Source organism: Hesperophylax consimilis, chromosome 13, assembly GCF_061612785.1.
Source record: "Hesperophylax consimilis isolate HC1 chromosome 13, BYU_Hcon_1.0, whole genome shotgun sequence".
Classification (NCBI taxonomy): domain Eukaryota; kingdom Metazoa; phylum Arthropoda; class Insecta; order Trichoptera; family Limnephilidae; genus Hesperophylax; species Hesperophylax consimilis.
In genome coordinates, this window is record NC_142848.1 from 2195032 (window position 1) to 2222645 (window position 27614).

The 27614-nt window shown below is 34.9% G+C and overlaps 1 protein-coding gene across 1 annotated transcript in view; it reads left to right on the forward strand.

The window, feature by feature from the left end:
• Trpm (transient receptor potential cation channel, subfamily M) overlaps nucleotides 1-27614 on the forward strand; it is a 611727-nt gene that overhangs the window by 376139 nt on the left and 207974 nt on the right. Inside the window, exon 5 of the mRNA XM_089638723.1 lies at nucleotides 21744-21948. Coding sequence (XP_089494849.1) covers nucleotides 21744-21948 — 205 coding nt within the window. The remainder of the gene's footprint in view (nucleotides 1-21743; nucleotides 21949-27614) is intronic.

Consider the following 27614-nt stretch of genomic DNA (forward strand, 5'->3'; position numbering starts at 1 on the left):
TAAAAATGGGAGGAGTCAAATATTACATAGGCATAGTGAATTAAAGATATATAATAACAAAGTACAAAAAAGCAATTTTACATGAATTATACATATAGGTAATAATACATTTTAAAGACATAAGAAAAAACATAAACATATTATTAAGGAGTGGAATGGATTGTGGGAAACAAGTTAAATATAGGACTATAGAATGTGTTTTTTTGATTAGATAAGTTAATTTGTGTATTTAATAAATGGTATGACAAGTTACTGTTTATAGATTTCCTGATTTCTAGTGATTCTAAATTGTCTAACCTAATGCCTATACTATTTTTATGTAAGAGGCAGGTACCTGTTATTTTATTAAATTTATGGTCTGCTGATATTAAATGGTTGGCGAGTTCCGAAAAACCTTTACCATTTAAACACCGTACATGTTCCTTCACTCTGGTGTTTACATTGCGCGATGTTTTACCTACATATGTAAAAGGCGGGACAATCACTACAGTTGAGTTTATAAATACCCGAATGGCTTAATATGTCATCATTGTCCTTAGTATTAATCAAAAATTTTCCTAGGGTATTGTTTGTATAAAAGGCAGGTTTAATATCTAAAGGAAGGTTCCTAACGCTTTGATTTGAAAAAGTATTTATAAATAAAATCCTACGCCAATGGTAAATAGGGGTGTTGATATTAATTGACGGAATACTGCTATATAGAAATTTGTTTATGGAAATATGTTTTTGTTTTTTATTTAGAATTTTATCAATTAAGGCCGAATTATAGCCATTATTTGATGCTATTTGTTTTATTATTGATAACTCATTTGTGAAATTATTGGTAGATAAAGGGACGGAAATTAACCTATGGATCATTGAATGGAACGCTGCATGTTTATGGGAGATGGGATGATTGGAAGTATTGTGGATAGTTATGTCTGTGTAGGTCGGTTTTCGGTATATGTTAAATTCAATTCTATTATTTATCAGAGTGAGCGTGAGGTCTAGAAAATTTAGAGAAGCATTGACACCTACTTCTAGGGTAAACTGAATTTGGGTATGGAAAGAATTTAAAAGCTGAAGGAAGATATTTAACTGTCGATCCGTACCTGACCAAATACAAAATATGTCATCAACATATCTTTTCCATATTAGCACATTTTTTAGGAGAGGAGATTTACAAGGAAAAATTTTATTTTCTAAATTATCCATAAATATGTCAGCGATCAAGGGTGAAGTTGGAGAACCCATCGCCAATCCGGTAGCCTGATTATAGATGATGTTATTAAATTAAAAATAATTTTGGTTTACACAGACATTAAACAAACGAGAGAGGTCATTACTAAAGTCACCCTTTTTCTGTCTCCCTCTGCTTTCTTATAAATATGCATGACCTCTGTCTTAGTTTTTAGTTATATTTCACCTCCTGATGAAGCTCGATCGTAGCGAAACCGGTAGATGTAATAATAAAAAAGTCGTGGTTAATAAACAAAGTGTTTTATTTGATTTAATATATAATGTCTAACCACAAAGTGATTGCTTCCTTTGAAAAAATTATATTGTTATCTAAAAGATAAGCAAACAACGAGCCTAAACCCTTACATTTATAAAGAGAGGTCCTTAGATAAAATTTACTTGAACAATTAGAAATCAATAAACGAATGAATAGTCCTAATATAACATTCATTAATAATGTAAGACAATGAATTTATTACGCACTTCTCAGATGTTCAAAAGACGAAACAATATAACTAACTAACTAACTAACCATCACGCCGTTTCCCCGCAGGGGTAGGCAGAGAGGACGGACCGCCAAACAACTCGGTCCTGGCACACACTCCTTGCCTCATTCACATTCACACATCGTCTCATACATACTCTTCTGACTCTTGACATGGCCCGACTCAAGTATCTGATTCACTTGGTCGTGCCATGTCTTCCTCGGGCGTCCCCGACTTCTGCTACCATCCACGTCACTCGAAGAATGAGTGTGTAAAAATGAAATAGCTATACGTCTAATGGACCTAGTTCAGTGAAACCATGCGCGTTATCTCACCAACAAATCCTCACTCTATTAATTCATATAAGCATCTGTCAAAATTTATAACAAAAGAAAAACACGTTTTAAATAAAAAATATTAATTAATAAAATTATTTCGGTACCAAATTGATTCATCTGATTATTTAATACTTATCATTTCCATTTGATGAATAATTGATTATCAGTTGCAATTTTAAAAAAGTTACGCAATATGCTGGATTACAACATCAAATCAAGCACCAATGCACCAAAAAACCGAAATCATTCTGTTAAAATAATATGTATTACCTATTACGTAATTTTCTATATAAAAGTATCAACGTAATGTGACATCAATTAAAATACAGATATAAAAAAATCAGAATTCCGTACCCAAATTGGATTTAATATCCTCCGTAGATGTCAAATGATCTGTTCCCACTTCCTCTAAGGTTTTCTTACATTTTTTGGTGGTCACATCTTTGTTTTGCAAAATATTTTTCTAAAAAAAACTTATATTTTTTAATAGTGAACACTAAATAACACGTCAATACTAAATGTTTTAAATGCGACATATGTATTTACTTCTTTTATTCCAAGGTCCAGTTTGAATGAATATATTGAAGTGCGCTGTAATCATTACAACATAATATTTGTTAATAAACATTTCAGAGACATGGGAGCAGAAGTCGAAGCTTTTAACGCCTAGAGTAGTTTTGAGAGATATTTCTATCAGCCTAACACGGACTCATAGAAGTCATGCTCTCATTTTGTATTATGGGGAGGTGCATGCTTTAAACACTGTTAAAATATCAAATCTACTGAACATCATAAAAATAAAAACTACTTTTGGTCAGAAAAAGCATCATTTTCATTTTACAAAACTGTATAATGCTCTTCCAAATGAAATTACAAACACCATGGAGATTAAAAAATATATTTAAAAAAAACTCAACTAAATGTAACGTCAAATAACATTAAGGTTATTATTTTTTTAAATCTACATACATGAAGATGAGCACTCATACAATAACCTACTGTTCGCCTCGGAACAGGAGGGCCTGAGGAAAGTAATTTACCTCAGGGTCTAAAAGCATCATTTTCATTTTACAAAACTGTATAATGCTCTTCCAAATGAAATTACAAACACCATGGAGATTAAAAAAATATTTAAAAAAAACTCAACTAAATGTAACGTCAAATAACATTAAGGTTATTATTTTTTTTAATCTACATACATGAAGATGAGCACTCATACAATAACCTACTGTTCACCTCGGAACAGGAGGGCCTGAGGAAAGTAATTTACCTCAGGGTCTATGTCATTCTCGGGGATGCTGTATTGAGGGTGTTTTTAAGGAAAGGAAGGAGATAAAGTTCTAGGGAGGAATAAGGTATGAGGGGTGGGTAGAAATCTAGGGATCAGTGCATCCAGGAGTTACGGGACGTATGAATCTGTTCCTTCCGCTGTGGCTCAGAGCGATGGGTCGAGTAACTAATTGGAGAGGTCAAAGAGTCTCCCAAACCAGCCTCTCCGATCTGGCCCGCCACGTAGCAGTCCGCCAGACTCATCCGCCGCCAAGACCCAGTGTATTAGAACCTCAACGCGAAACCATATTGCGTAGGTACTTAATATATTAAATCGTATCTCGCAAAAATTGTTTAATCCTAAGATAATTAAATTTGGGCCATCTATGAACGAGCAGTTCATGAGTAATTTTAAGTCCAGAAGGAATTTAAAAAATGTCTGTCTGTCTGAGACTGTGAAATGTGCAGCTGGATAGACAGTCTGTCTGTCTGAGACTGTGAACTGTGCAGCTGGATAGACAGTCTGTATGTCTGAGACTGTGAACTGTGCAGCTGGATAGACAGTCTGTATGTCTGAGACTGTGAACTGTGCAGCTGGATAGACAGTCTGTATGTCTGAGACTGTGAACTGTGCAGCTGGATAGACAGTCTGTATGTCTGAGACTGTGAACTGTGCAGCTGGATAGACAGTCTGTATGTCTGAGACTGTGAACTGTGCAGCTGGATAGACAGTCTGTATGTCTGAGACTGTGAACTGTGCAGCTGGACAGATAGTCTGTCGGTCTGAGACTGTAAACTGTACAGCTGGGAGATAGATGGCTGATGGTAAATGTACATTACTGGCGTATTGGGGACAGTTCTGGATGGTGGTTTTTCCGTGATGATCCGCAGTTCCCGCGCTCGGCTGCTTTTTGTGCTCCTGGGGAGCAGTTTGGGCAGCATGCTTCCTGAAAGGTCCCACTAACATATTAAATTCTCGTACACGCTAATCTCCAAAACCGCCCAACCGATTTCAATCAAATTTTATGAACGTGTACTATTGGTTGCAGCTTGAAATATGGGATAATTTTGCACCCAATAGGTAGCCGTGTTGTCGAGATCTAAAAATTAAAAAATATTCAACTAATGAAATAAAACAATATTTTTTGTTTAAAACATCGATTTTTATTAATTTTAATTATTTTTAAAAATTCGTGGTTTTAAACAAAAAATATTGTTTTATTTCATTAAAATGTTAAACCACAAAGTGATAGCTTTCTACGAAAATATTCAACTAATTTTTTGTTTCAGATTTTTCATTCAAAAATACATACGATAACAAATTTTAACTTCCCTACATAAAAAGCGGTCTGTGGCACTACAACGTCTTATATTATAAAATCCATTCCAAATGGTTGAGTTAAATTCTAATCTATGTATGTTTGTGCTCGCAAATCTCGAAAAGTAGTCGACCGATATCGCTTAAAATTTCAAAGTTTGTTGTTATTAGTTCCAGGAGTGTTTAGAGTTGTTTAAATGGCAAAATAAGTCGGGGACTCCCAAGGAATACTTAACGCAATATCTCTGAATCGTAATGAGTTGAATTAAAGTTGATGTAATGTAGTTTTTTAACAGTAACATTGTGGTTTACAGTGATGTCAAAATGGATACACTACGACTCGCGTACGAGCGAGTTCGCGAAAAATATAATCTTTCTATCGGTCTTTTGAACCAAGATGTTTTGTAGTGTTCCATTTAGCCGACATTTTTAACACTTAACCGAAAGACGAGATACGAGCGCCGAGGGCCGAGATACTACGTAAGCGAGGAGCGACTGGCTACTGTCCTAGTGTTTTGTCAAAACGCGTATACACGCGGAAATACGGCCGAGTGCGGTGATGTACATAAGATACTATCCTGCGGAGACTGTGTCTTTGTTCATTCTTTTGTCTTCCAAACTGTCCGGGGCTGGAACAAAACAGTATTGCACTATCCTTGTGTGATCGCTGCATGATGATTGCACCGGTGCACAGTGGCCAATTTTGATGATTTGGCGCGACATCGCTCTCGGCGTTCGACCATTTGGTATCATTGATGTTTTTTTAAAGTATTAATAAGAAATACCACTTTATTCCCAACCAACACAAAATATTCACAAAAAAATAACAAACTACTCAAACTTGAAAGAAAAACTCAAAAAAATAGACTGGAGAACAATATACCAAATAGAGAACGTGGAAGAGGCCTGGGATAAATTTAATAACATGTTAGCACAAGAAATAAATAATAACACTATCATAAAACAAGTAAAACTCACACACAAAGCAAAAAATATTCAACTATGGATAACACAGGGAATTTTAAACTGTATTCGTAAACGAGACAAAATTCACAAATAAATTAAATATACACCCTACGACATGGAACAACTTAACTACTATAAAAGATAGAAACATCTGCACGAAAATTATTAGAGTGGCTAAGGAATTGTACTATAGAGAAAAACTTTAAAAACAAAATAACAAGGAAATATGGAAAACATTAAAAGAAGTTACATACACACAAAAATACAAACAGAAAAATACTTTTTTTTTTTTTTCGAAGGAAGCAAATACTTTGGGGTGTGACATATTGAATGAAAAAACATACACTTAGTAAGACACCACTTTATTTTTGAATTAATAACAATAGCCAACCGGGTTTCGCTTGTCCCAAGCTTCATCAGGACTAAATATCAACTTATTAAAGTTGATATTTAGTCCTGATGAAGCTTGGGACAAGCGAAACCCGGTTGGCTATTGTTATTAATTCAAAAATAAAGTGGTGTCTTACTAAGTGTATGTTTTTTCAGAAAAATACTATTGAAAATCTAAATGTTAACTCCAAAAAATTAGACGTCAATACAAATACAGAAACTATAGCAAATCATGTGAATAACTTCTTCGCAAATATAGGAAAAGTTTTAGCGAACCGTAAATTGCATAACACAAACACACTAACACAAACAAATAGATCAAATATCAATAAAAACCGACACAACACAGATTTACAATAAAAACAACCTCAGAAGAGGAAATTGACAAAATAATAAACGCATTAAAAAACCGAATTGCTCCTGGATTAAATGAGATAACAACGGATTGCATTAAGATATTAAAAAATGAAATTTTAAAACCTATAACACACTTAATCAAACTTAGTATAACACACTCCTGCTTTCCTAGTACTCTTAAAAAAGGACTAGTTATCCCCATTTATAAATCCGGAGACAAAATGGAAATAACTAACTATAGACCAATCACTCTGTTAAACTCGCTTTCAAAGATTTTCGAAAGAGTATTAAAAAACCAAATTATTAAATACCTAGAAGAAAACAAATTAATCTCGGATAACCAATATGGATTTAGAGACAAAATAGGCACAAAATTAGCTTTGGCATGTACATTTTTGAGGAGGCCCACCACTTCCCCGCCCTGTTTTAGGTACTGATGGTACCCCTTCAGAGCTCTCGCAAGGACGCTAATTTTTTTGAAAAAACGAGTCTACATTTAAAATTTCAAAACAAGACCTCCAAAATGTCCATGCATACGATGTTACTCGCAGTATGCAAGTGCTGTGTATTAATAATTTTAGTAAGTTCTATTCTACTTGGTTAATATAATAAAAACACATTTACAAAATGTCAACAATAGGTAGAGAAGAATTAAAATAATACACAGCCACCTGCAAAAAGAACAAAAAAGAAAAATGGTAAAGTATGCGCCTCTTTCTGTGGTGAAGGGGGTGTCGATACCCACTAACAGGTAGACCTAGGGAGAGAAAGCTGAGCGTTGGATTGGCTTCAAGAAAATCTTAAAAATAATTATAAGCAGAATCAGTCTGTTACGAAATATCCAAAATAACCTGCAATAAGAGATAGAAATTAAACATTAGATGTAAATAATAAACATTAAGTATAATCAGGAACAGAAAATTTGTAGAATGCTAATTAATACGGTAAATAAACAGAAAAAAAAACAGTAATAAATATGTACATGAAAACAATTGTCTCGTAGTCCATTGTGTCCAGGAGCAACACCTGGCGTTAAAGCTATCGATTTTAGTCTAGTACTCGACTCTAAGATCAGACCATCTCTCAACCCAGATCTTTGTATACTTCCTCAGACCCTCGAAATTCACTTTGTTCGAGACGAGATCGGAGTTCCAAACCGGTCTCGTTGTTACTTCCAAACCGGCCAATAATTCATCTCTTGCATCCATCATAATCTCACAGTGCCACAAAATGTGCTCAGCGGTTTGATCAGAACTACCACACGCGCAGTTTGGATGTGGGGACAGGGAGAGTCTATGTAGTCTCCCACTGAACTCTCCATGTCCTGACAAAATTTGGGTCATGTGATGATTTAATTTAATGTGGGCTCCTTCCATTCTGATTTTAACTGATGGGAAGAAGGAGAAAGTCCATCTTCCCATATTCGACCTATCCCAGCGAGATTGCCACTCGTTGAGTGACAAATCACTCATTTGTCTAAGCAGTCCAGGAAGAGTCCCGACACAGCCTGGCGTAAGAGTTACGCCGAGATGGGTAGCGGGGAGTCCCCTGGTCAACTTTTTCTTCGTTAAAACCTCCCTAATTTCTAGATCGATTGGCAAAATACCGGCCAATACGGGCAAAGCGTCTGAAGCAACGGTTCTATAAGCACCGGAGAGCGCCAGCAAGGGGGTTCGCTGACCCCTCTTGAGAGCCGAGAGTATAAGCGAATTCCCCAAACGGTGCTCCCACACAGAGGCAGCATACGAGACTTGCGCCATGTATGTACCCCTATAAAGTAGTCGCAGCGCTGGGGATCGCAACCCCCACTCAGCTGTAGAGATTCTTCTCAGTTTCAAGAAGAGGGCCTGGGCCTTGCTGGAGACCTCTTTAACATGAGTTAAAAAGGAAGACGATCGATCTAGTGTTACACCAAGATATTTGACAGAGTCTGCAAATTGAATAGTGGAGGCTCCCATTCTGATGAAAGGATTTCTTCCTCTACTGAGGGTACTTTGGCATGTACAATAGATTATATACATAGCAACTTAGATCAAGGGTACAAATGCATAGCGATATATCTAGATTTAGCTAAAGCCTTTGACTCAATCTGCCACAATTCACTTTTTAAAAAATTAGAAAACATGGGTATCGAAGGCAAGGAACTTCAACTATTAAAAAGTTGTATGAGTAACAGAACTCAACAAGTCAAAATTAACAACCATACTAGTAAACCACTGCCGATTACATATGGAGTTCCATAAAGAAGCATACTAGGGCCCGTTCTTTTTACTATTTACATAAATGAACTTTGCGGCATGAAAATAGACGGTGAAATAGTTAGCTATGCTGATGACACAGTTTTACTTTTCAAATCTGAGGATTGGAATAATGTATATAACATAGCGAATTTGGGAATCTCGCAAGTGAAAACATGGCTAGACTCAAACATACTTACACTTAACATATCAAAGACAAAATTCACAATATACAGTATAAATAGCACGGGACAGCCAAAAAACAACACAAACACCATAAAAATACACGAATGTTTAAACACCAACATCTGCGATTGCCCTCCTCTAGAAAAAACAGAACAAATAAAGTATCGTAATCGTAATTGACCATAACCTTAGATGGATACCTCACATCAAACAAATCACAAATAAACTTCTCAAAAAAATACACATTTTCCTAAACATAAGAAACATATATAAAATAAAACAATTGAAAACAATATATTTTGCACTTTGCCAATCAATAATAAAATATGGAATTATTGCTTGGGGAGGAGCAACAAACTCGGCTATCAATTACATAGAAACCGCACAGAAAACGATCTTAAAGGTAATACTAAAAAAACATAGACTGACTGATACAGACTAAATATTCAACAGCTGTGATGTACTAGATATACGCCAATTATACGTTAAAACACTACTAAACTACATTTTTAACAAAAAAAAAAATTTTCCACATACACAAAATAGCACTTACAGACCAGTTAGACAAGCGTACAAAGAAAACATAAAAACTCCGACTGTAAATTCAAGCTTTGGACAAAGACACTACCAATACCATGCTATAAAAGCTTTCAACAGTGTAAAACTTGAAATTAAAATTGAGGAAAATAAAAATAAATTCACACACAAAATTACAAAATGGATTAAAGAACAAAAAAAACAATATTACCAAAATGTCATAGCATAAAATAAAAATAAAACCTACACGTAAACACAAAGCCAATATAAACACACATCACTCACAAACACACAAGATTATTTTCATTGTATTATTTTTTTTAATTTTAAATGTATTATTATGTATTTCGTATTTTTAATTTATTATTTTCTCTTTAAATGTAATATGTAGATTAGATTTTCATATTATAAAATGAAGGCCTCAGCACGGGCAAGCCACCCAGTGAGGCCTACATTACTGTAAAACATAAATTGTAAAAAATAATGTACCAAATAAAAAAAATATATATATATATATTTCAAGTGATTTTTAAAAATACTTTATTTGTAAAATAAGTATACAAACAACCTGATTTCGCACGCCTTCTAACTCGCCTCGATACAGCAGCCTAGTTGCGCGCCCGAACTACTCAGTTCTGTGCGTAATTACCGAGGATGTGAGCTTCGGATGTTATTTTCAATGGTTTTTTCAATGTCAGTGATTAATTGAGAACACATTCATTTCGGGAACATGCCGATCTGGGGTCAATGTCAATGTTTTTCAAATATTTAGAATTATATAAGATTAATATCTCTCAGAAGCTTTTCTCACTGAATTATTGTACATTTAATTTAATATTTTGAAATATTTAACTGAATTCTCCGAATTCGTAAAGTTACATTATTCCGCTGCACACTTAGTAAGCAAAATGAATTACTGTAATAGAAACAACTATTTATTTACGTCGGGGGAGAAAAACTTGCACAAACTAGGTTATTAGGTTCTTAGTTTTGGTTACGGTTTATAATTTATTTAACTTTGCATAAACGCCAGTCTTGTCGAATTGTCAATACACACGAAAGTTTGAACTTTGATTGAAGAAACAGGAACTTTTACTTTCTTTTGATGAACTTGTCGTAATCCACTGCACACTTAAAATGCAAAAAATATGAATAACTCTTCGTTTCAACTTATTTACTACAAGAAATTACTTACTAAGTCGCGGGAGATGGTAAAAATTGCATTAATGTTTCATTTTTTCTCTATCAAAGTTAAGCTTGAAGGTTAGAAAATAACGCATACATAATTACAATTATCCAAACTAACAACCTAAAAACCGCACATTTACTTTACTTACATTTCAATGATTGACACGACGACTGTAACGCAGCTTATATCTGCCCGACGGGAAGGGATAAATCAACTAGATTCAAAGAACATATATACGATGTTACACTTATAAAAGCACTTCTTCAAAATTTAAGCAAGCAATAGACCAAAAACAATCCTTAAATTAACTTGAACAATTAGAAATCAATAAACGAATGAATAGTACTAATATAACATTCATTAATAATGTAAGACAATGTATTTATTCCGCACTTCTCAGATGTTCAAAAGACCTAACAATATAACACATTTAAATAGCAGTCACGTCATTATTAATCAATTAAGAAAACATTGCCATTAATGTGGGGATAACGACTGTCTAAATACCCCACAGAATAGAAAATCTATTGTCACAATTAATTTCTCAGTAAACGGTTTAACCGGTAATAAATCATCTCAGACATATATGATTTAAGATTTTCACGGCCAAAAGTATTTTTGCTATTTGTTTTTGGGGTGTTATGCCGTGTTGCGCTAACTCCTTCTTTGGCCAACGTTTCGGACAGCATTGCAGTGTCCATCATCAGGGCAGATGTGTTATTTATAACACAAATAACACATCTGCCCTGATGATGGACACTGCAATGCTGTCCGAAACCTTGGTTAAATAAGGAGTTAGCGCAACACGGCATAACACCCCAAAAACAAATAACAAACATCTCAGACATAAACAAAGGAAATTAAAATGGAATCATAAAAATAAGATTCTCGATGTAGCCTAGCCACAGTTTGAAAATGACCTTGAACGCCGAAACAGCTGTCGCAATAAAGAAAAACTAAAATTACATTAAATGGAGCTCTATGAATCAAACACAACAATAATTTATGAACTCCGACTTAAATAGTTGTCACCATTTCATTGTTTCTTAAAAGAGCCTTTGCATGCAGATAAGTTTGCCCAAAATAATAATAATTCTACTGGCAGTTTTGCCCGCGCACAATCCAATTTGCAGAACCCTAGCATGCTGTCCTGCAAGTTGGCCTGCAAATCGGGTGGTGAGTAAGGGATTTATGTTAAACATTTATGTGAATTACTTACTTTTGTTAGTGATGTTTACTTCATTTTGTGAGGACTCCATGTGTTTAATGCAAAATTAATATGTATATTACTTATATCAAAAAACAGAAACACCTGATCAAATATGACACGTTCAAAATAAGTCTGACGAAAATAAATGAAATCTCTGATAAATATTGTTTTGCTTCCGTCTGAAAAAAGAACATAAAATTTTATTATTATTGGCTAGTATTTGAGTTAGCTTGATTATGTTTCTAGGTAAGTACGAATGCTAATATTATCAACGCCCATAGTTATCAGTGCAGGCAGCCAAAATACTATCAACAATATTCTCAACTGTTTACTAAGTTGAATATTTGTCGCAATTTTTCATGTTTACGTACATTCGAAGGGTGAATTTCTCCTGTTGAAAGACAATAAGGCATATATTTTTTTTTATAAATACTCCCGGTTTCAAAAATCCTACAATTATAATTTACCTTGATTTTTAACCGGTGTGTGCTAGTATCACTATTCTTTTGATTTGCCTGAATGTTTCGTTAAGATAAACAAGATTTATTTATTTATTTAATATCGACGGAATAAATAATAACCGTTATTACATATCACAGTATACAAACACAATCAGTGTACAAGTAAATTTTTTTTTTTAAATTAACAATTAAATGTGGTATTTGAACGTAAAACAGTATAAAATTAATACAAGCTTTAGAAAGACGTAAAAGCTGGACATGCAAGTACACACAAAATATAATATACAAGTATAAGTAGATAAATTAATATTAATTGAAAAGATATGATAGCATACCCTTCTTGTACTACCTTCCATGCGGTTAAATATATCCGCTACATTTTCGTATATATTACTAACTTCATGTACGAGTTATTTAGATACAAGCGAGTGTTTGAAATGCTCAGTATTGGTGTTGTCATCATTAAACAGGGTTTTGGAATGAGTAGGTCTCTTTGGTATGTGAAATTCAATAAGGTTAATTAAATCAGGGCTGTCTGTGCTACCATTTACAATTTTGAACATAAATATAATATAGTTGGATAATAATTATTCGATCTTAGAGTTTTAGTAAATTTAATGCTTTCATCAAGTAAGTATAGTTTATGCTTTCAATTGGAATACCGAATATGTCGATGTAGATTTGATTAAGGCTGGCCGCATACATACGTTTTCCGTATTCGATTTATGAATTCGTTTTCCGTATTCGGAATTCCGTGAGACTAGCGCAAACGTTCGTTTTTCTTCATTCGGAATGTATAAACGTCAGAACCAGTGTTGCCAACAAGGGCGATATGTCGCCATTTAGGCTACTCAGAGCGAGAATCGGTGCCGAAAAAATCCAAAAGGCGACTGGTCGCCAATTAAGCTACTTCAAAAACATCAATTTTAAACATGTCCCGAAATTCTCTAGCCACCCCCCCCCCCCCATGAAATTTATTTTTCTGGGGACAAATTTTATATTTTCTTGAAATTCTCTAGCCACCCTCCCCATGAATTTTTTTTATTTTCTGGGGACAAATTTTATTTTTTTGAAATTCTCTAGCCACCCCCCCCCCCCACGAATTTTTTTTTATTTTCACGTAAAAACATCAATTTTAAACATGTCCCACCTAACAGCAAATTCGGCTACTTTACGCTACCTTATGTATGAGAAACGGCGATATTAGGTTAAGATCCGTTGGCAACACTGAATTACGAATGGAAATTTCCGTACGTTTGCGTCGGCACAAACAAACTGTATGCAATAGCTGCGTTCCACATGACGTCATTAGGTTTTTTCCATTCGAGAAATGGGAGACAACCGTTTGTTGTCTCCCATTTCTCGATATTTTAGTAAAGAAAAATAACGGCAGCCTTGGCCATACCGTATATCGTAAACCGACACATACAAATAGATACTTAAACGCTTACTCAAATCACAATCCATCTCAATTATCATCAGTTATAAATACCTTAGTTACCCGATCACAACGACTAGCGGACAAAGATCATATTCACGAAGAACTTGTAATGATCTGCCCTTTTTACTTCAAACTTTTCCTTCAGTCCCGTAGGTAACTTTTCCATAAGGCTTTGGTTATATATATATCCGGGGTAGGAAGGTCCTCCCTGCCGTCTTTTCTTTATTACACACCCCTTCAAGTGTGTACATCCTAGTTTGTCTACGTGACGTACGACCTTGAACGTACTCATTTCACGTGACGGTTCAGTATAAAAAGGCTTCACCGAACGTTGTGTTGGGTTTTTGTTTCTCGGTTTAGAAACCTAGTTATTTATGTATGTGTGGTATCCCTTGGTTCTTTTGAGATAGAGTGAGTTGAATCCATTACCGCTGTGTTTTAAAACCATTTTATAAACCTTATCTTCTAAGTCGCCTGCTCCCCCCCCACTAGCTACTCGATTCTACCTATCGTAGGGTAATGTGAATATAATAAAGTGTTAGATTTTATATATGTGATATACATACGATAAGTTTATGGTGTTAGTTGTCGGCGCCATCCATGTATATATTTTGGGAGGGGAAGGAGAGGAAAGGAAATGAATTTTTTTCAAGCTAAGATTGACTCCTCCTCTTACCAAACAAAACTGATGGATGATAATTTGAGCAAGGCGATCGATATCTGCGTGTCTGGATATCACAACCGGCCGGGTCTCCCCTTGTTCCAAATCGGCAACCTTCACGCCAGAATAAAGAAAACCAGGTCTCATCACCAATTTCAGAATTGCCCCAATCTCAAACACCTCCAGGAAAATCTACTTTACTGAGTGTAGAAGGGGAAAACCATGACATCCCTTGTCACGAATCTAGTCGCGAAAATGTGACACGCAAGGTCCTAAGTTACGTGCCACCTCCAGAAAACGTTGTAACTCCCACGCCGTCGGGGATTTACATCCCTTTCTAGGTCAATACATAGATAACACACGACAATCTTGTCGACATTTTGCCTGCTTATTAACGATAGGTTGTGTGCCTACCCATTCAGCCAATTATCATGTGAGATATATGTAAGGTCTACTCGAAATGCCAAATTTGGGATGAGGACTGTCTGTATTTTAATATTTGGTTCCAGTATTTATTTTATGAGGTTACTAGCATCCTCGTGTATTAGGTATGGGTAACTTCTACTGAATACCTATCCTCTCAGGTAAGGTATAAACGGATAATTGGTTTGATTTTTTGCATTTAATTTAAAGAGGCTGCCTACCTCTCGAAAGATACCTGTTGAGAAAAGTTGTTCGGTTGGTAGTTTTATTTCGGAGATTACCATCTCCCTCTTTCGACTTTAGATTTGTTTTTGTGCATCCCAATTCGTAACTTAGAAAGTCAAATAATAGATGAAAAGTATTAAATTAGAAAGTCAAATAACAGAAGAAAAGTTTTCATTTCGTTCCGTCTGGTTGCATCCGATCGCTTTCAATTTGGGACGGCATACGCTAGCAAAACTTCCCCCTTTGACTGACTGTACCTGCGTCTTGTCCTATATATGAAAAGGTCGTTGACTCGTCTCTCGCTCACAGCTGATTGACAATGCGTCTAGCATATCCCTTCTTATGGGAAGATTATTTGGGTTGCAGGCGTTGCAAACTCGGTTCCTGTACCTCGGTTGTATCCTATTATTAAAAGGGTCCTCTGAAATTTAATAAATAATATAAAAAAACTCACCCTGTTAGTCACCTCCAAATCCTCGTGTGAAACTTACCTGGTTACACTATATAGCTAAATCACTTTAATTTTCGACCTCCTCCCTACGCTTATAAAAGGGTAATTAAATATTCCTGTAAATAAAATTGTACCTCCCTAATCTGTTAGGATTCGAACCCACAGTTAATAATCTATTTGATTCTCTGGTTTTCGGTCTCCGTGGATAGAATGCCATCTCGCCAAATCAATAACTTAGCCCGATTAAACACTTCCTGCCTTTAAGTACATTCACTCTATTTTAAAACGCAATCAATATTTTTTATTATTTTCATGTTTTTAAGACAAGCAATCTAGTTCGAACTGTATACGAAATCACGTTTAAATCAACACAACTTTATAACACAATCGCGATTGCACAACACCTGGCGCCCCTGAGGTGGGTTTTTACAAAACGGCGCTCTACAAATTATCCAATTATTATTATTGTCATTATTATTAATTGTTTTCCCACTGAGTCCAACCACTTTCACTTCACACAAACACCGGATCAATAATCTTTCACTTTAATTCAATATTCCGCAATATTCTCTAATACCATTTGAATTCAATAATTAACTGCAATTTCAAACAACACTTCTGATTTGTATCCCTTTCTCGGGGCTGTCAATCCACCCAAGTTCAAAACTCGACTGTCCCTCCGGTCTCTCCTTTCCCGTGGGAATCTGTTTACTCCAGGCCTGTCTGTCAATAAATCTTCCGTCGTTGTTTAAACAAAAAAAATTTTGAGCACGTTCGTTTAATTATTTATCGTTTATTTTTGTAGATATTCAAAACATCACAAACTAGATCTTCTTAGCAGCGCTCTTCAAGCAAATGGCTTCTCCAAATATTTAATAAACAAATCCATAAATAGACGCAAAAAAACTGATCCTGAAACGGAAGAAGAACCCCCCCTTTCTATAGCGATTCTCCCATACATCAAAGGCTCAACAGATAAAATTAGTCGTATCCTCAAAAGCAATAAAATCAAAACAATTTATAAATCGGAAAATAAAATCTCATCTATATTAAGAAGTCCGAAAGACCACATTCCACTTGAGTCTCATGGTATTTATAAAATACCTTGTGGGGCATGTGAAAAGGTGTATATTGGACGGTGTAACAGAAAAATATCATGTAGAATTGCAGAACACAAGGTAGATGTCACTAATAAACGCTTAACTTCATCCATAGTACAACATGTCCTTAATGAAGGTCATAAAATGGACTTTAATAATACCACAACAATAGCTAGCATATAGGTACAATGAGCCAAAAAGAATTTACCGCGAAGCAATTGAAATTCATAAACATAAAAATAATATGAATACCAGAAATGACTCAATTAGAATTCCCAACACCTGGAAAGTTATAATTGACCAAAATAACCCAAAACCGACATTTCCAAAATTCTCAGAAACACTTCCAACAAGTTCAAAGCAACCCAATCAGGTCGCTACACACATACTGCTTGATATTGCCAACCCCGCCCCCACCCCCTCTACCGTCAAATCACTATCAACACGCATACTTCGTCCTAGACATAAGAATTGATAAGCACCCACTTGTATCTTGACTTCCGGACCGAACAGACACGCGAAAGCGTTCAGTTTGAGACGAAATTCAGGACATAAGGCCTCTGAAGATGGACAGTGAGATCTGTCCGAAACGTAAGAAATTAAAAAGTCCTTTTAAGGACTACTTTACGCGGGTAAACCGAGAACATTATTCTACATCTTACACCCGTGAAAACCTTAACCATAACATATATATATATATATATATATATATATATATATATATATATATATATATATATATATATATATATATATATATATATATATATTTTATATATATATTTTTTTTTTTTTATTAAAAAGAAAGACAAACATTCCCGGGTTAAGAATAACCTGACAATATTTGAAAATCTCCTACTACCACCACAGTAAGCTGAAAATGTTGCATGTGTTGTGATGGAGGACTTAGGAGGATGTTTTTACAAAAAATAAAATACATAAATTTTATATTTTGTAAAAACATGAGTAAAACCTCATATTGTAATATTTAATTGTTGAAGGTAAATATTAAATATAAGATAATGTTAAATATTATACATGTATGACTGGTCAGTCTTTGAGTTGACATCGGGTTTGGAACCCACCCAGGCGTCGTGTGTTCAATTCCTCGGTTAAGTCCTCCATCACACCACAAAAAACATTTTCCGCTTACTGTGGTGGTACTAGGAGATTTTAAAATATTCTTAACCCGGGAATATTAGGCTTTCTTTTTAAAAAAAAAATATATTATGATATTTTTTAAAGATTTTTTGTTATTAATTTTTGCTTCAGTAATTAATTATTACAATTGAATGTTTTACTCATTAAGTTAGTCCAAAAAACAAAATCGATATTCGTCCTTGACTTGCAGAACAGTCAATAGATGTCGCATATTAAAATAGAATATATTTATTCAAGTCCCTATCTAGATTGCATTTAGTTCGAGTTGAATCTTGAGATCATACATTAATATAGCACTCAATAAAAATACGCGTTTACATGAAGATAATGTTGGTAGTTCTTATTCGAAGTATGATACAGTTAAATATAACCGAAGGAAATAAGGACGGATTAGCGCAGTTGGTAGAACACCGCACTGTGTTCAAGTCCCGAATGCGCCGGAAGTTTTCTGTGTCAAATTTTCGTTTGAGAATCGCTAATATTATCTTCAATAATTAGTTGTGATAATCTTTTCACCAAAATGGTTTACCCTAAAAACATTTTTCAAATTACGATAAAGGTTAAAAGTTCATAAGGTCCGTCAAAAATTGATATTTTCACCTTCGTTAAAGCTTACTTTGAGATATATTTCAATTACAAAGTGCCGTGAACCATTACTGTAATTAATTCTGAATTTAGCCTTCCCTAACATTAGCTACGATTAACCTTGACATTTAGGGGTTGTTTTGTAAAGACGGATGAATATTATTATTTTTAGAATAGCCCGGGGGTATTGCCAACTATGTACTGAAGGATATCATTCCACGCTTCCTTTAATTTATTTCACTTAATATAATATTAAAATCTCAAGAAATAAGAGCTAGCATTTTTATAGCGAGAGCCACGGTACCAGCTTAATAGTTTCGTGCGGCTCAAAGAGTCGACTCAATTGAACGACGGCTTAATAAACGGGAGGCGTGAGCTCAGAACGTATCAATAATGAGAATACGGCTCCCCCGATACGGCTCCCCCAATATGGCACCCGGCTCCCAGCCTAAGCGTATGAATGATCGTAATACGATACGCCGCCTCGTACAACGAGAAAATTAAGATGCTGGGAAGCTAGTCTGTGTAGATACATATGTCCAAGTCCGGATGTCGGACTGTCAGACGCCGTGCACATCTCTGAGTGTCTATTTTTGTGATATCTTATCAATTTAAATAAATAATTTAATTGATAAATTTAAAATCGCTTCAATTTGACTAATTCTTCCGAGATATTTCTGGTGATTTTCAAAATAATTTTGTTTGTTCCAACGTGTGTGTGAAAGAGGACGTGTGCAAGCGAGAAAGAATGCTTGAGTAGTGCATATAAAGGAATTAATGCGTGTCTCTATCTCTCTCCTACATTATTTGGTCCCAAATAAACGCCCGTTACAACACCACACCACACAGTTTGATTGCTTTTCATTTTTCACATTTACGTAGGTACGTAACGTACAAAAGTATAATATTTATTTATTTTTACCTCGTTCTTTAGCTAACGTTTCGGACAGAAATACAGTGTCCATTATCAGGTCAGACGTATCGGTTAGGTTAGTTTAGCTTTGTGCTGTAAAAAGGTTGGCTGCCTGCTTTTTAACATCGAAAAAATATTAAAATTAACAACAGTAAACCGTTGCATTTGTGCTTCAGGTTTGGTAGGAATGAATTTTACAAATATGTTAAAATATAGCCGTGTTGTTTTCAGCGTTTTCTCTTATAACATTAAAACAGTCCACAGATTGACACTTCCAATAAGATATCTTATTTATCAAGGTACGACTTTATTATTCGACCTTTTCGACGCTAAAGTCGGCCTAGAATATTCCCTGTGTAAGAGAAAAGGTAGACGAATAATCCCTTTCCATAAAATATACATCCTAGTGAATCAGCGCCCTAATATATCCCTGCAAAATGCGGAACCTTCCCTTACATTGAAAAAAGAAAACTGGGTTGGTTTTTGGTCTTTGTAATTTTTGTATTTTAAGAGAAATATGTATAAGTATTTATTTTTCCTCGCTAGCCTTCCACCGTCAAGATTAAGAGATAAGCCTCTTTCAGATATTTGGTGATAAGCTCCTATTTTCGGATTCTAAGCGGCTCTCACCTCTCCGAAGCCGGCAGTTATACCTCGTATATATAAGGTTTTCAGGTCATTTCACTTATGGGCGACTTCTGTTACTTTTTACTGTTCATAACGCCACCCAAAACCAATATAAGTGAAGTTTAAACAAGTTCGATGTTTAGTTTTAAAAAGTACCTTAAATCAAGTAGGTTGGTGATTGATTTCAAATATGTCGACATCCCATAGAATCCAAAGCATAGCAAACATAATATGACGAATATTTTTTACACAAATGTGGTCAGAATCTTCAAAAAGGTGTCTGTTACACATTCGCAAGTTATATAAAGTCGTCAATAATAACCGGGTCTTAATTGCCAGGTGCTTATAATTTATATTCCTCATCTCCTTCCCCTCTCCACTCCCCACACTTAAGCTGCTTTTTTTTCAAACTTCATCCATTGGGGATGCCATAATCTCACTGGACCCGGGCAGTTGGGACTCTTGTGCGGTATTCACAATAATAAAAAAGAAGAAACTGACATGACAACCGAAAATTATTATTAGGGCCATAAATAAATATATACCTATATATACTATCTGCAATGGTGCTCGGGAACGATGTCAACTGTTTTATATGAGTGTCGATGGGTTGTCTGTGGCGGGGGAGGGGGAGGGGGGGGGGGGGATTTGACTGTAATACAAATCTGAAGTTTTGTTTCGAGATTAATGAAATTTTGCACGCTGGACCTTCAAAACAAGAGGGAGGTCACTGTCTAACTCTGATTTCGAAAAACTTCAGCTTTTATCGATAAAATCTTCACTATTTGACATTTATAGGATATTAATAACTTCTGCACATTCAAAATATTCCGTTGGATAACTTACGGAAAAATCTAGTATCTTCCGTATCAGCGCTTTTATAACCTGTAAGTGTCATGCGTAAAATAAACCGTTTGATTTATTTGCCGTCGAAAACCCTCAAGATGAAATAATTCAGCTCCATTTCAGTCGGATACGGGCCCCACCAGTCAATATTTTAGCATAAGATTAGCACCTCTGACGGCGTTTATCCGTGTGACCAAAATTGAAATAATTTGAATGTGTGTTAGAAAATTTCAAAATTTGTGTTTAATTCGAATCGCGACACAATTTGAATTTTTTATTTTATTTCTTTGAAAAATAACATTTTACGTACAATATTTTATAAGGTGTGGTAAAATGTTTACAATAATTGAACCAATAATTGATTTTTTTTTGGTGTTTCTAATTTTCTGGTTTTTAGTTTCAAAAATTGGTTGACTTTTTTTTCACATGAAAACTGGTCGTTTCTAGGTTGTGGAACGATTTTCCTGCCTCTGTGTTTCTTCCCTCCTACAACATTGGTCATGATGGCTGTGGAGTTATTGTTAATATTTATGTATTTATTTATTAAATTTCGGGAAATCAACAGTTTTCTTTTAATCAGTTTGTACATAAGTATTATATGGCCAAAATAAAACCAATTATGGATTTCCTCCTTGTGACTTTACCTCTACCGAGACAGCATAATATGGTATAAGTAAATTAAATTTATAAGAAAGGAACATGGATTTAAAAAAATTATACAAAACTAAAGATTATATAAAACGAAAAATTTACAAAACAATACATTTATAGCCATGGAGAGAATGTACATATGTGTTCGTAAAACCACACAGCTTTTCCCACCAGAATTTTGATAATTCTTAATGAAATGTCACACACTTGACATTCGAAATAGGAGGAAAATTATTGTCTACAACTGTTTTCGAAAAAGTCTGTCTAAAGCCCCGGCAACGCCGGAATACATAATCATATTTAATACTATAATTCTCCTTCAATTTTTCCATATTCTAGTGTTAATTAGGGCCAAGTCTACACAATTGAATGGTATATCCATTCTGATTGGTGGAATACTTAGCCTATTATGGTACTTTGTTTTGTTCATCCATATTCCTTAATAGGTATTTCCACACTCATCTCCGGCCCTCATGTATATGTAACCTGTTGTTGCAGATGTTGGTGCGGCCTCTCCTACGCGCAGCACTGCGTGGCGGGTGCTGCGGGTGTGACGGGGGCGGGGGCGGGGGCAGGCGTGCCGGGGCTGGGCGCGCCGCCCCTGCCCGAGGCCTGGACCGCCGCCCGCCACACGCGCGCACAGCCCACGGACGCGTACGGCACCATCGAGTTCCAGGGCGGACCACACCCCACCAAGGCGCAGGTAGGATGATCTTACCCATTCTTCCAGCTAGAATAGATGCTTGCTTTCAAGGTCTGAGAAAGTTCTATTCAAGTTTGATAGTGGGCCTGTTGTTTCACAGTACTTGAATGGTATCAAAACATGCATAGGACTTTCACAGAAATTGAATATTAGCTTAGAAATTCGACGAATTGTTCAAAATTGGTGAAACCACCAGTCCATTGCGTGAATGGATACAGAGGGCTTATCCTTTGATTACTGATTGTTTTGGTTTTGTTATATTTTGTTCTTCATCATTCGATGTACTTCATACCTAACATGACCATACGTCCCCCTTTGAATGGAACCATCCCGTTTTTAGGAACTCTGTCCCGTTGTTTCGAAGGAAAGAGTCGGGACGCAGAAATATCCCGTTTTAAGATAACGGGCCAATCACGACATCTAATTGAGAGCAAAAGATTATCTCATCTAACAGATGTTACCATAGAAAAACGAAGAGTGTTACAATTGTTATCTGTACCGATATGAAAGAGAAGTGATGTCGCCAATTAGATAAGCCATAAAACCTATCGACTCGTGGGCCCCAGGCAGATAATGAAGTTTAAGTATCTGTTCAAGTAACTCTTTTAATATTTGTAAATGTTGCATCGATTTCACTCGTATTAAGTTAAAATTGAACATACTTGGAGCACACGATACTCTTCCGCCGTTTTATCTCCTCAGGGGAAATCGTCGATTAAATGTCTAGAATATAGAATTTGGCCGGGGGGGGGGGGGGGAGGAAGTTCACCCTCTCTGCAACTCTTTCGTATATCTACCAATGTCCCATTTTTAGCCAAAATAATCTAATTACCTTATTCATACCAGACGTAGTTAACCGAGTTTTTTATGAAATACTATGGTTTATTTTGAAATACTTTCTATGTTTCAAATAGTAATACCCTCAATTCAAAGAATTCTCCTTTATAAAATCACAATTTTCTTAGAAAATTTTACATCTAATATTTCACAGAAGGTGTTAAATATTTACAGCCCTTCTGTAGATTAAAGTGAAACAATTTGTTCCTATTTGTACTGAGGATTTTAATATGGACCAATTTGGCCATTGAAATTAATTAAACACGCAAAATCATAGTATCGTATAGTTGACAACCCATGCATCATGGGTTCAATTCCTCTGTTAAGTCCTCCATCATTACAAAAGCAACATCTTCCGTTTTTAATTAGAGTCTTACTAGATTTAAAATATCGTAATATTTGTCCCTCTTCATTTTTTTTAATGAATTTTAGTTTTAGATCCATCGTTTCAATGAAAGAAAATTACTGATCTGATTGCTCTTATTGATATAGTCATGTTGTACACTTGTGCCCGGTGTGACGAAGGCACACGGAGAAAATTTTATTTATTAATTTTAATGATTATTGACAGAAAATTTTATCGTATGGTGAAAAAAGAGTGCACCGAGAAAATTGAGTATTTTACTAAGAATCTCTTCAAATTATTCGTAATCCGGTAAAATTCACTAAACGTTTATCAGAAAACTGCCTGCAATCCCTATTTTAACCTGATTACCAATAATTTGAAGAGATTCTTAATAAAATACTCATTTTTCTCGGTGCACTCTTTTTTCACCGTATGGTAAAATATTCTGTCAATAATCATTTAAATACCTGTTACTTCTCAAAACATCAATTCCTCATTTTACCATTGTTGCTTTTAGCCGCCCTTTTCACCTTTTTGATTTTACGGCCACAGCTGTAAAAAATCTCTGGGATTTTTCGACACTTAAATGAATGTTTCCATCAGGCGTAATTCACACAATTATTCAGTGTTAATTTAAAATCTTTTAGCGAGCCCATTCCGTGTCGGAAGTAAATTAATTGAAAAATCATCAAAGGTTTCTAAAATAAACGAAAGACTTTTGTTAATTTGGGTTGCCAAATTAGCAAAATTTGTTAGCATTAATTAGCAAATTGTCAAAATATATTAGTGATGCACTCTGCCGATTGAAGCCAGCCAATAAAATACAAGATATCTGTCTGTCCGTGTAACTCTGGTTCAATGAACTCAGATTTGCTTTGATTTTAAGTGTCATTTTCAAAATAAGAACCGACTGTTTAAAAAATTCAACCAATTCAACCTACCTACAGTATAACATGTTTTTATATCATTTTTTTTATTTTAATTTTCCAAATTGGATCTTGATTTATCAAGAATTTTGAGTACCCCGTGATTTTTCTCGGATCTGCGCTAATTTTACGTATAAATATCCAAAGCAATGTTGAAAAGTATGTGCACTGAACTGTCCCAACTGCTCCTCATTAAACCTAACCTAATCTCAGTATCGCCCTAGCGAAAGTAAAAGATCGCCATTCAGAATCGATAGGTTACTGTTTGAGATAGCTTTGTTCTTTGTTTTTTAATTCGGGGTTAATCAGCAAATCTCACTCCTACTCCCTTTAGCCTAGCAATATATCTAATCCAATTGGGGTTCAATCCACATCTAGTCTCACTGAATCCGGACACAGAGTTGGGACACTAATTTGTGTGAAAATTCTTTAGACGGGTATAAAATAAGATTTTTTTTTTTTTTTTTCTTTATTCATTATTGTACAGTTTTTACATGCTTTTCGACTACCACACTAGACACACGCCCGTATTATGGTAGTCGAATTAATGAAATGAATAGAACAAAATCTGAAGTGATTAGATTAGTAATAATTCAAAAGGAATTCTTGGGTTTTTTATTTCCCATTTTCGCATTTTTATTTGTCAAATGTCTTCAAAAGAATTCATAAAACAGTAGAACAGTTGTTAACATAATTTTTTTTCAGCTCGATTTTCAGTTGTTTACGACTAAATTAGGCATTTCTTCTATCGCGCCAGATTTTTGCTCTACAGCTTATTTTGTGATTTGCTTTGTGATTACTCCGTAGAATCTAGGGGAAGCACGAGTGCTCTCCTTTTGTCCAAGTGTAAAGTGGGGAGGAGTGGGGGATGCCTATGCTATTTCTCGTCATACTGTTAAGCGCTGAAACACCCCTGATTATTTTTTTTAAATCTGCGACAGTTTCACCATTCTCTGTCAATGTACACACATCAACGCACTTGTCAGGCAAGCCTATTTTGCATATTTCATAAGTAAAACTTGGCGATCAAGTTAAGCCAAGGTGTGCAAGCAGTTTTTCGAAAGTTTGCGAATGTGGGAATTTGTCGGAACAAAGGGAACACGTAACACATAAATTGCCATTTGTTAAATCTATCTTACGCTAAATCAAATCAAAACCACACCGAAATTGTACAGAAACTCTTGGAGACCTGCAAAAATTTTGGTTGCAACATCACCATCAAATCTCCCGAGAAAGAATGAATCCGCAACCTTCTGATTGCAGTCGGTCAGTTGCTCTAACCATTAATCTACGCCGGCTTATTCCAAACCCAATTGCGTCGAATAATTATTGCTTATAATAATTTGTTATCCTTTGTGATGTACATAAAACTCTGTCTTATAAATATTAGTTTATCATTAAAAATAATCACCATGAAGGTGCATTTTTTTACATAATTGTGGCACGTTCCAGAGTGGAAGATACTACCAGTATCGCCCTGGTGTAAGACCACCATTCAGAATTGAAACGTTGCTCCAAATGGCTTTAGCCGTGTTTAGTGACTAGATCTGAATAGCCAGGTACTTCCCCACTTACCTTCAGCCTCACAACATCCCCCAATCGGGGATGCCATAGTCTCACTGGCTCCAGACGGGATCAGTTGGGACTCTTGTGAGGTATTCACTATAAAAAAAAATAAAAAAAAACATAACCTTTTTTGCTGATTTCCCGGAAAATATTGGTGCAGTAGAAATAAGCAAAGTTCAATCAATATTTGAAGTTCACAGAGGAACGGTATCAGGGTAGATGAGATAAACCCAACACTTCAGGAAAAGCTACAAGTGTTATTTTTACGTTAATCTTTGCCTAACTTTACTACTCGCATTTAATTTGAATTCCAGTAAAAATATATAGCCTTTGTATGAAAAAAATAAATTTAAATAAATATTTCGTTCAGGTCATGTTTCTCTATTTTCCATTGTATGCACGGGGAGGGGGGAGAAACTGACTTCCTGACATGATGAAACTCATTTTTCATTTTTCAGGAGTCATTTTTGGATTCAAATTTAAAAACAAGAGTCATATCTAACTCAACGAAAATGCTGTTGCCTTGTGTATTTTGTGTTAGCTAAAAGTATTGGTTAGATAAATTTTCAATAATTATTTATCAATTTTCCTGCGCTCTATTAAAGATTCCGTATTTTATTAGGTTTTATTTTCTGAACCTACGCGTTTTGATCATGCTAATAAATTTTCAATCACGTTTCTATCGAGACGTTGATGTTTCTTCCATAGCATGAGAAATAATTACATTCCAGCTTCTCGTACTACCCTTACGGCCAATGGCGTTTGATTGACTCCATTCCAGCTGAGAATTGAAAGATTTTTTATTGATTAGTAGATATAATAGTCATGCTATTCTGTAGAATATAATAATGCGTAATAAATATTTTGTTTCTGTAGAACTTAAGTTATAGAATTCTCATTTTTCATCTAGGTAAATCTGATTATTCGCGGTTAACAACTAGTCATCAAACATACTTATTTTGGTTGTCTGGGATGTGAAATATTCTCATGTTCAATGAATTCAAATTTTATATGAATTGAAGTGTCATTTTCATAATTGAAACTAAAAGTGTTCATTCGAAAGGTAAATTTCTGACGTCTCTATAATTTGCAGGAAATTTTTTTTTTTTTTTTAAATTACTATAATCGTTTCTGAAATGCAATAATCTGCAAATATTTGATATTATCTTTAAGCTTCACAAATCCTACAATTATAAATCTCGTGATTTTTCACTTGTCTGCGGAGTTGATTTGTGAAGCTGAAAGTACTCATGAAAAATATTCATCTCAAGACCTTTTAAAAGAAGAAATTTATAAATCGAATTACAGGTAACTTGAAAAATTATCTGTCCAATGACTAATTATTACAAAAGTAGGGTAAAATTCGGTTTAGGGGAGTCACTCGAATAACCGAAATTGAACTTGATTTAGACTAATTTAGGGCTGGGGAATCCGAATCTGTAAGGTGGGTAACGAATAATTAGGTGGGGGTCGGCACTATTAACTGAATTATAGGGTCTTGAAATTTCGTACGCGATACATAGAAACCATGTTTTATTTTATTATCTTGTGTTTTTACTAAATTAAGAAAATCAAATTAATAACTATTTGATACTTTTGAAATTTTAGTAGTGCCAACCAAAAAAAGAAAAGTGTTGTCATATAATAATAATATTTTTTTACAAAATAGGTTAGGTTTTTAGTTTGGGTTAGAGTAGGCAGAAGAACATGGGAAAAAGATATTAGAATTAAATCACAAACCAGTCTATACAAACCTAGCGTAGCCCACAAACTACTTGAAAACTGGGATAAAACTCTAAAGGGGACGCGAGTGGGCGTTATTAAAGGTTCATTTTTTGTTATAGAAAATCACAGTTAGGTTAGGTTTTATATATATATATATATAAATTTAATATTTACAATATTTTAAATAATAAACTACAAATATGGCAAATGATATTTAATTTTCAGAATTTTCCATGCATTGATATTATTATTATATGGCAACACTT